At 37.1% G+C, this 11,788-nt stretch overlaps 1 protein-coding gene across 1 annotated transcript in view; it reads left to right on the forward strand.

The window, feature by feature from the left end:
- LOC109842754 (serine/threonine-protein kinase HT1-like) overlaps window positions 5,738-11,788 on the forward strand; it is a 14,244-nt gene continuing 8,193 nt past the window's right edge. The window contains exon 1 of the mRNA XM_020411633.1: window positions 5,738-6,985. Coding sequence (XP_020267222.1) covers window positions 6,069-6,985 — 917 coding nt within the window. The 5' untranslated portion in view covers window positions 5,738-6,068. The remainder of the gene's footprint in view (window positions 6,986-11,788) is intronic.

Below are 11,788 nucleotides of genomic sequence, written 5' to 3' on the forward strand. Positions count from 1 at the left end.
AGTTGCTCACATAGTCACATACGAATTTTTCGATTGTCATGTAATTAGGGACAATAACCGAATTAATCATAAATACCCAATGATTTCCCAAAGTACAAAGAGACTAATGATTTCCCAGCGTATTCAATAGTTCACCAATATATACACAATATATTTAGCATGAATATATGGATTAATCATAACCAACGTGAAATAGGGGCATGGACTGTAAAATGCACAATGTGCCAAAAAAATCAAGCTCATTTCATAATTTTTTTAGAGAGCTACACTGCAAGTAGGGTTGTCCATTTTACCCGCTGGCCCGGGCCCGACCCGGAGCCCGGCCCGGGCCCGGCCGGGCCGCGGCCCGGAAATCCGGGCCAGGTCGGGTTCCGGGCCCGGGTCCGGGTGGCCTCAGCGGCGCCCGGCCCGGGCCCGGCCCGGCCCGGTACAGTGCGCCGCCGGGTCAACGCCCGGGCCGGGCAGCCCGGGACCGGAGCCCGGCCCGGGTGGCAACGGTCACCAGTGGTGACCGTTGCCGGAATTAGGCCGGGCCGGCCACAACGGTCACCAAATATACTCTTATACTCTCTTATTTATACTTTCTAATCCAATCCCCAAATGGCTTCCGGATCTGATTATGAAGAGCAAAACATATCTCCCGATCCTGAATTGAGTCCTCCTACTATGAGTCCTCCTACTATCAGTCCTCCTACCGAAGTTAATCCCGAATCCGGTGGCGACGAATCTGCACCAAGAGCTCCTAAACGGCCAAGATCCGATGTGTGGAATTTTTACGAGAAGATCGACGTCACCAAGGATGAACACGGTAGGATCCTCACCCAGAAGGCTAAGTGTGCTTTGTGCGGCAAGATTTTTCAAGCTCATCATAAGAGCGGCACCAACCACCTCAAACGCCATTTAGATAAACACAACAAAGGCCAGCCTCCTCAAGGTGATATCCGACAATCCATGATTTCTCAATCCTCCTCTTCTGGTAGTCTCGGTAGTTGGAACTATGACGCTGCCAGAGCCAGGAAATGCGTAATCAGGTTTATCATTCTTAAAAACCTTCCTTTTAAATTAGTAGAAGATGATGAATTTGAAGATATGTTTAGAGATGGTTTTTATCCTGCATTTAAAAAATTTTCTCGTCAAACCTGTCAACGTGATATTTTAAAATATTATCAGCAAGAACAAGAAAAAATAATTTCTTATTTTAAAAATTTAAACTGTAAATTTTCTTTAACTTCTGATATTTGGACATCTAGAGCACAAACTGGATATTTATGTATCACAGCACACTGGATTGATGAAAATTGGCAAATGTTTAAAAGAGTTGTTTCTTTTATTGCAATAGAAGAGTCACATACTGGTGCTAATGTTGCAAATTTAATAATTGAAGAACTTATGAAATTAGAAATTTCACAAAGAATATTTTCTCTTTCACTAGATAATGCAAGTAATAACAATGTAGCTGTTGATTTTATCAGATCATCTTTATCATTGCCATGTCATGGTGATCTTTTTCATATTAGGTGCATCTGTCATATTTTAAATTTAATTGTTCAAAGTGCATTTACTGAAATTAAACCCATGATAGAAAAGGTTAGAACAGTTGCTTACATGCATAGTGCTTCTGAACAAAGACTTAAAAGATGGAAACAATTTTGTAAAAGAAAAAATGTAAAGCCTAGACTAATTCCAAAAGATGTTGACCATAGGTGGAATTCCACATATGCAATGTTAAGTGTAGCAATAGAATATAAAGACATTATAACTGATTTTATAAACTATTATGCTTCTAGTTCTAGTTCTGGTAGCACTTATGGAATAACTGAAGATGAATGGACAGTTATATGTAATTTAAATGAAATGTTACAAGTTTTTTATGATGCTACCATGTTATTATCTGGCTGTTATTATCCAACCATTACTTTAGCTGCTTTACAAATTTTAAATATTCAAAATTTTTTTGATAAATATCGTTTGGATGCTACTTTTGGACCTATGGTTTTTGAAATGGAGAGCAAATTTAATAAGTATTTTAGGCCTATTCCTCATATTTTTGGTTTGGGGGTTCTTATTGATCCATGCTTGAAGGATATTGGCCTTCGAAGTTTGTTACAGTCATTGTATGGTGGACAGGTTATAGACTTAGATGATGGAACCACCCTGAATGCTACTACTCATCATTTACTTATTAGAAATTATTTTCAAACTTTATATGATGAGTATGCAGCTAGACATGGTGTAGCTGCACAACAGTCTGCAGCTTCGGTTTCTTCGAGCTCATCCCGAGCCCGAGGTAAAAGTGTAAGTTTTGATAGGTATGCAATGGTAGCCGAGCTAACTGGTGGATCTGGACTTGGATCGTCATCATCGGAGGTTTCTGAAATAGATGAATATTTTTCTGCTTCTTTAGTTAGATGTCAAGGAAATGCTTTAGATATTTTACAATGGTGGAAAGTATATGGATCAGTTTCATATCCTATACTTTCCACCATGGTTCGTGATTTACTAACAGTGCAGGTTTCGACGGTAGCTTCGGAATCCGCCTTCAGCACAGCAGGTCGTTTGATCGACGATCACAGGACATGCTTGGATCCATATACTGTACAAGCGGTGATGTGCCTACAAGATTGGTGGAGGTACGAGAAGCGAACGCAAGGCATCGATCGGATGGCTGGAATTGAAGATAAATTTGAAGAATTTGGACTAGCAGATAGATATAAAGAATAGATTGTAGTTTTTATATCTTAGCTTACAATTTGTAAAGAATTATTTTGGAAATAATTGCAAATGAAAGTGATATAGGTGAGTAGGTGCCAACCTAGTTGGGATTTACTTATCTATTGTGATGCGATTAATTCCAAAATAAATTTGTACTTGTAATTTGTAACTGATTTATCAATTATTAATAAAGAATATGTTTTTATCATTTCTTATTTGTAATTTATGTCATTTTAAGTAATTAATAAAATTATTGTTTTTGTTATTTTTCTTGTCTTTTTTTTTATAATTTATAAGTTAAATAACATTAAAAAATTTTGGAAAAAAATAAATAAAAAATAAAAAAAATAAAAAAAAAGGAAAATCACCCGGGCCAGCCCGAAACCCGGCCCGGGCCGGGCCGGCCCGGATGGACAGGCCTAACTGCAAGCACCAAATTATCACAATATATCCACACGTCAAAATGATACTCAGTGATAACAAATAAATTCAGACAACTAAAATCGCAAGATCACAGTGCAAAGCTCAAAATTCACAAGATCACAGTGCACCGAACAATGGTTCCTAGGGCAAAGAATAATTATTTCCAATAAACTTTGAAGGGGAAAACCGCAAGATCATAAATATTTCACCATTTCCTTTAAAAAAATCACTATAAAATTGAAAATTGCAAAAAAATATACTTGTAATTTCTGAATTTGCACAAACCAAGCAACAATCACAGATATTCCCCAAGAATGGCATTGCCTTTTTTTCAAGACCCAACAAAAATCACAAAAGAGGATAGAAATTAGCAACCAATTAATGATCTGAGGCAGCCTGAAGGGGGAAAATCCGCAAGCATCAGAGAACCAAGGTGCAACCCAAACACGAACAGAGATGGGGGGAGGCGGTAATCCTTGCAAATCACGGAAATCCCCCCTAATTCCTTGTAGATCTGACAAAGTACAACACAATGAGAGTTTTTCACTGATTTCCTCTCATCTTTGGATGGAAATCAGGTAAACGAGAGAGGCTTAGGTGGAGGGGGTTTCCAATGTTTTTCACCTGAAGAGAGGAAACGAACCAAAGCTGGGAAATGAAAACCCTGGAAACGATTTGGCTGAGGTAGAACCTTTGTCAGAAGAGAGAAATGGGTTTCTCGAGTGGTTTTAAGCGAACCAAATAAATTATCATGACTATATATTTAAAATCTATATTGACAATTATACTATTTTGTCCTTTTCTAGTGGTCTCGTCATACCCAATTTTAGTGGTGTCCTAAATAATAAGTATAAGTAAAACTAAAATAAAAATATGTACAAAATAGAAAATCTAGTGGTATCATGTGATACGACAGGATACTAGGGCTGAGCATGGTTCGGTCCAAACCGAAAAAACCGACCGAACCGACCCGAACCGACCCGAAAAAATCGGTTTTAAAAGCAGGACGGTTCGGGTCGGGTTGAAAACTTTTCAACCCGAACCGACCCAAACCGACCGAATACCCCATGGTCTAAATACCCAATCTGCTCAAACCCGACCCGTCCCCAAAGATAAAGTCTCAGACTCTCAAACCCTAAACACCTAAACTTCCCTTCCCCCTTTCCCAGCCGCCTCCTTAGTTCCTCTCTCTCACTCTCTCTCACTCCTCAGTCCTTAGTTCCACGGTCCACCTCTCTCACTTCCTCTTCCTCTTCCTCACTTCCACAATCTTCATGGCCGAGGCCGAAATATCTCCTCAGGCTCAGGATCTGTCTCCGGCTTTGGGGGGGGACACCCGCACCCGTCGTCGTCACCGAGGCCGATGTATAAACTTTATCTTTTTCTTTTCTTCAAGCTTCTGACTGCGATTATTCTTTAATTTTGATTTATTTCCTTGGATACAGCAACTGGTAAGTTGAGATATCGGCCTATCAGTTTCTTGTTCATTTATGCACTCCTATTCTCTTATGGTTTCTGAGTTTGTGCTTTGATAATGATCCTTAATTTGTTTTCTGGTATATATGTTTTCACGGATGGTGATTTTGTTCTTTTTTCCCTCTTGTTTTTCCAAATTAAGTCAGCAACCCTTGAAATACTACTGTTTAATATTTGTGGGATCCCTTGCCCGTCACGATATATTCTATTTGATTTAGTATTTGGCAAGTCTACTGTTTAAGTCATTCTGAAAATGAAGTTAGAACCGAACAAACCGAACCGAACTTCACCGAACCGACTTGCAATGGTTCGGTTCGGTTTTGAATTATATGCGGTTCGGTTTGGTTGCTCAAAATTTGGTAAAAACCTATCCGAACCGAACCGTGCTCAGCCCTACAGGATACTATGTAGCTCAGCCAGTACTACTAATGATTTGCCTCTAGCTTTATTGCTGCGTATAAACCCCTCATTTGAATTTAGATGACGCCTTCTTGTGTTAACAAATATATTTTCTAAAAATAAAAATAAAAAAGTAAAAACAATTCCGCTCAAAAAGGTCTGTGCGCAAAACTAAGACCAGAGGTGCAGTGAATTCAAACCAATAACAGGAGAGAGAGGATCTATCCACCATTATTAACCCAAAAAGAAACTACCGTGGAAAGTAAAATCTTGACGGATATTAGGTTAACCAACACGTCACTTAAATAAATAAATAAATAAACCTTGCAAATTTCCTTTTTAGCACAGGAATATTTCATTTCTGATCCTCTCTGATTTGGACACGGAGCCAACAAAGGGGCACCGTTTCTTTTACTTTTCCTGTCGTTTTCTCGCCGAGAAATTTGCGAGAAATGGAATCCTTTCATTGCGTTCGCCCGTTACGACACCTTGGACCGTATCTGCATCGGGTCCAACCGCGTAATTAGGGATACTTAATACCTCGATCAACCAGATACTGTTTAATTAATCACCTAACTGACGCGTCACAACAATTTATTAATTTTCCTTCCAAGGACACTTTACCAATTATGATTATTAATTAATTAAACTATAATAAAGGGGGTAAAGGGCAAAAAAAACCGACGACTGACTCTTTCTCTCTCCTCTCAGCTTTCCACTGGACGAGACAGAGAGAGAGAAAGAAAGACCCGACCAAAAAAAAAAAAAAAAACCCTAACTAATCTCCATTCTCTCTGCGATCTCGTCGTCCGCTGCTCGGATCCGGTTCTCCGCCGCCGGATTCTTTCTCGATCGAGGTGAGTGTCGCTGAAATCGGCGCTGCTTGCTCTGAGATCGAGCGGATTTCTCAGTGCCATTGATTTTAGGGTTTTTAATCTGTTTTCGGCAAGATTTTAGCTTCAGATGTAGCAAGAGCTCATCTTGGATCGAGATTAGGCCTGAATTTGCTAGCTTGCGTCGTTTCTATTTAGGGTATTGTATTTAGTTTGGGGTTAAGGATGATGGAGGGTAGTAAATTCGCTGGGATCATTGGGGGCGTTGGAAACGACGCAGGGAACAGTTACTATGACCTAGGATTTTATAGGAAGCTAGGCGAAGGCTCCAATATGTCGATCGACAGTGTCGGGAGCCTTCAGACGAGCAATGGAGGAGGCTCTGTTTCGATGTCGGTGGACAACAGTAGTGTTGGGTCCAACAACAATTCTCACACTGGGATTTTGCATCACCCGGGCCTTCGCCCCGTTCATCCTTCGGATTACTCCGTCGGCGGTCACAGTGTGTTTCGTCCCGGGAAGAGGAGTAATCATGTACTTAATAACGATGCATTGGCTCAAGCTTTGATGGATCAAAGTTACCCGACTGAGTCCCTTCAGAATTACGATGAATGGACCATCGATTTAAGGAAGCTTAATATGGGAGCGGCATTTGCGCAGGGTGCTTTTGGAAAGTTGTATCGGGGTACTTATAATGGGGAGGATGTTGCGATTAAGTTATTGGAAAAGCCCGAGAATGACCCAGAGAGGGCTCAATTGATGGAGCAACAGTTTGCACAGGAGGTGATGATGCTTGCTAATTTGAGGCACCCGAACATTGTGAGGTTTATTGGAGCGTGTAGGAAACCGGTGGTTTGGTGCATTGTGACTGAGTATGCAAAGGGAGGGTCAGTAAGGCAGTTCTTGATGAGGAGGCAGAATAGGGCGGTGCCGCTGACAACAGCAGTGAAGCAGGCGTTGGATGTAGCGAGGGGAATGGCCTATGTGCATGGGTTGGGGTTCATTCACAGGGATTTGAAGTCAGATAATTTGCTGATTTTCGGAGATAAATCTATTAAGATTGCAGATTTTGGGGTGGCTAGGATTGAGGTGCAGACTGAAGGGATGACGCCGGAGACTGGAACTTACCGTTGGATGGCTCCGTAAGTTTACCTCTTTTATTCTTATTTTACCTAATTAAGTTTTTACTTCTTTTGGTGCTTCTACCCAGTATAGTAGTTACACGTAAGACTTTATTATCTTAATCGCATATAAATTAGTTGAGTTCTCTCTGCAAAAAAAAATTATGTTCAAATGAACTGACTAACTACTTGGTCAGTTGCTTGGTTAGAAAAGTTAGCTTCTTTATACATTGATGGAAAATATTGTTAGAATGCTTTTACATCGAATCGTATCATTTAAAAGTTAAATACTGGTGAAGATACTAGAGTATCACGATATTTATATGAATCCAGGACCGAGCTATTGTTATATTGCTTTTATTTATCTTCTGACGTAATCTCTTCATACTTTCCATTCTTGCTTTTCCTTACGCATGCTAGACCTTGTAGGTGCATCTTGTACCTTTGCTCAGGAACCTTTAGTTTATACTAATACTTTATAGTTTATGCCTAAATCTGGAGGTTTCTTTCACTAGAAGTTCTAAATGACTAAAATGATTAACATTACGAGACCTAAGATGAGTTATAGAAGAAATGATGTGAGGATTAGCATCACAGAACCCTATGATGAGTCATGAAATTTTATAGATATGGCTGTATAATTGTCTTCGCTGGGAGCTTAAGATTTTGTAAGGTGAATTTTATATTGTAATTAGACTGAACCAAGACCAGAACCTAAATAATATTGAATTTGTTGTGCTATATAGATTTTTACTGGGTTTTGAATGGTGAGATGGATATGTTGGTACTTGATTATTATAACCCATATCTTAGGTTCTATACACCGCTGTCATTTCTCCTCAAAGTCAGATGTTCTATTTTTTTTAGTCTGGTTCGGCCAGGGATAAAGCAGCTTTGGAACCAAAAGCTTAGGCTTGTTTCTTTTATTTCTCCCTGGTACATTCATGCATTTGGACAAACAAATGTTGGTTGATCTAAATTTCCCTACCACCATGTAATATTTGTAGAAATTGTGAACTCTGATATGTAGGACAATTTCGTTTCAGACACTTACACTTGTAATTGTGTTGAAAAAGTGCATGCAGGAATATCATTTGATGCCTCCCATTAAGTAAAGTCTAATTGTTGTATAATTAACTACTTAAAAGGATTTTTGGGATGAAAACTAATATTTTCCATTTAAATATACATACATTTGAGAAAAAATAGACTTATATGTTTGAACAAAATAAAGGTTTTTTAAGGGTATTCGATCTCCTGAACTGTAAGTTGAGAATCTAATTCAGCTACCACTGAGCAATATATTTTCAATAAAAGATCTCAACTAACCCCTCAACATAATACACCTCCCCTCAAAACAATCCCACTACCCCCTCAACTCCCCCATTAATCTCTAAAATAACCCTCTCAATCCAACGTCTCTCTCCCCTTAATTCTCTCTCTCCTCTATAATAGAGACCACCCCCTCAATCACTGGGGGAAAGGTTCTTCTCTCCAACCATCCATAAATGAAGGAACCAAGCCCATGTGCTAGCAAAGTCAAAAGCGCAATCAATAAAATTTGTCTTTGCTCCATTTACTGTTATGATTATTTATAAGTCTCTTAATCAAAGGTTTGTTTGGTTCAACCCAAATGATAATTAACAATAGGGGCTTGCGCCTACTGGAAGCATGGGTCGGCATAAAAATAAAACCCTATTTTAAGGGTGAATTTATGAATCTAAATTATCTGTCTTGATTAAGTCTTTAAGATGCTCTTACTCGCATTCTAATTAAGGGAGGCAATTTTGATCACACAATATAGTCATGCCCTCATCCTGGTTTCTCAACTGTGGAGAAGTGTTTGCAAATCATAGGTACATACGGCTAGCTTGCATCTAATACTCTTTGTTGGAGTATTTTTTTAATATGATATTTCTTTCCTTTATATGAGGACAAATCAGGGTCGTGTCAGCAAAATTCTCCCACATCTGAACACCACTTAAATGTGATTCTCTTTGCAGAAGCATGCAGTTATTTCTATTTTGTTATATTATAAAATCTCCACATTCTTAGTCCTCTGGAAAAAGGGATGTTACACTGTTCTTTTTTTAGTAACACTTAAAATATTTTCTTTCTTAGCATCTTAGTCTTTGTCGTTTCTTATAATGATGCTGTTAGGTAGAATTCCCTTTTCTTTGTCATTCTTAATTCCTTACTATTTACAATACAAAAAAATCCATGCATTTGATATTTTTGTTGAGGGAGATTTCGCAGTTGAATGCTTGTGTTATTCAAAGTTGATGACCATACCTGTTTGATTATAATACGTCATTTGAAACCTCAATGGTTCAGATGTTCAGTTACCCTCTTGCGTGTTCGTTTGAAACCTGAATGGTTCAGATGTTCAGTTACCCTCTTATGATGTCTGTTGTTAAACTCTACTTTCTGAGAAACTTTTTAATGTTGACAGTTTTGATGCTCAGATGTGAAATGGTTCCATATTCACTTCAAAAACAGAAAGTCCCCTGAAAGTCAATATTTGACAATTACAAGCTATGAAATTACGTACTTGGGAACTTTCAGTGAAATTTCATATGTTTTTCTTTTTCTTTGCATATGCGTCTATTCCCAATTTGTTCTGTTGCATCTTTTCCTTCTTCAATCACAATTTCCATATATACTCTCTACAATACTGATCTGTTAGTGTTAACCATCCTGAGACTGTATTTAAAAGCTAACATTCATATGACTACCTTAACATATATCTAAACGGTTTATCTACTTTGGCCACAGTATTGTTTTTTTTAAAATCCAAAGAGAACATGATGTACATAAGTTCTTGAATAGAGTGAATTCATGAATGATGTAGTATCTAACTCTGGAATTTTCTGCTGAAACATGGCATTTATCATGACGAAGTGTGCTTAAACATTGATAATATATGTTTCTTCCTTTAAATAAACCAAGCAAGAAATAACGTACCATAGGCTAAATGTTTCTAAGGTTCATGGGTTAGAAGAGTAGATGCTTCCTACCAATGTTAAATTTGATGTTCAGTGATAAATAAAGAAATAAATAAATAGACCAGATCTTTATAACATTCTTGGGGTGGCTGCATGAATCTGTTTCTCATTCACTTAGTTAAGTTTGACATGTATATCAAGTTTGTTATTTTTACACTAGTCCTAGGCCCTCGTGGCGCCTTCAACTATGGGTCTACCAAGTTTCCTAGTAAAAGGACTTATTTCTAAATTTGTGCTTACACATGTTCAAGACCATCTCAAGATATTTTCTTGTCCTCACTCACCAGTTAACCTCTAGTTTTTATGAAGATACTCTGTTTCTTATATTTTTATCATATTGCTGCTTATCCATCTGGGATATGTAGAAGTACTAAGCCACATCATTGTTGTCATCATCATCTAAGTCTTCTTCCATCAAAACGTGTTGAATGTGATGCAAGCTTCATGAATGATTTGACAGTCATTTACTGGCTATAAGCTGACACTGATCCTCTTAAGAACACTTGGTTCCTTCTATGATAGTGCTAGAGATCTAGAAGAGGAGGGGCTGCATTTAATTTTGAGGCCCAAGTAAAGGCTAGAGTAAAATAGAACTCATTTCTGCCCATACTAATTTACACAATTTGAGGCATCTTTTATGAGATGTATATGTAAAAATATACTTTTTTATGAATGTAAAAAGTGCACATGCTATGGATGTGAAAATTCTAATATTTTTTATGTCCTTATATGCAATGAAAGTAAAAAAAGAAAAAGAAAATAAATTGAGACCCTAAAAGGTCAAGAAGAATGTTAACCTGCTATATATTTCATATCAATATACTACTATTTTGAAAGGTTTAGGAGATTAAGTTTCTTATTCATAACTTTTCTTTATTAAATTTTAATTATTGTTTGAGTAGGCTAGAGTCAAATAGAACTCATATCCGCGCATACTAATATACATAATTTGAGGCATCTTTTATGAGATGTATATGTAAAAATATATTTATTTATGAATGTACTCTAGGTAAGTGCACATGCTATGGATGTGAAAATTCTAATATTTTTACATCCTTGCATACAATGAAAGTAAATAAAAAAAAGAGGAAATAAATTAAGATCTTAAAATGTCAAGAAGAATGTTAACCTGCTATATATTTCATATCAATATCTTACTATTTTGAAAGGTTTAGGAGATTAAGTTTCTTATTCATAGGTTTTCTTTAGTGAAATTTTAATTATTGTTTGAGGAGGTTTCTTTTAGTAGATTAAAATATAATTATCTATTATTTGTTAAAACTGAGAGAAGAAATAGTTGACTAATTAGAATTTGATGAGTGGGATCATTTAGATTGTAGACGCGAACTCTAAATATTAAAAAATAATAAGAGATTCTATTGTATAATTCTTTATGTTATTTGCTTGAGATAATAATAGGATAGGTGCCTTCCTAAGATTGCCTTTTTTAAGAAATAATTGGAGATAAATAAAGAGGGAAAAGATAATTAAGCACTTAGATCTTTTACCATGATTAGATATGCATAGAAATACATTTAGAAACTTTAGAGATTTGATTTCTTTTATACATTTGAAACAATTCCTAATATATTTTATGTAGGTGTGCATGTTGTGCTTCTCATATTTGTATGTACATATATAGGTATGTGTATATGTATGCATGTGTGTATGTATGTATGCATGCTTGCAGTCTTCAAAAAATGTAGCACAACAAGGTAATGTATCTACGTATGTATTTATGCAGTCTTAAACATATGAAGCACAATAAAAATATCATTTCACGTATGTATAAACAAGAAAGCTCTTTGGCATAGCCAGG

This window comes from Asparagus officinalis, chromosome 5 (assembly GCF_001876935.1).
Source record: "Asparagus officinalis chromosome 5, Aspof.V1, whole genome shotgun sequence".
In the NCBI taxonomy this organism is placed as follows: Eukaryota; Viridiplantae; Streptophyta; class Magnoliopsida; order Asparagales; family Asparagaceae; genus Asparagus; species Asparagus officinalis.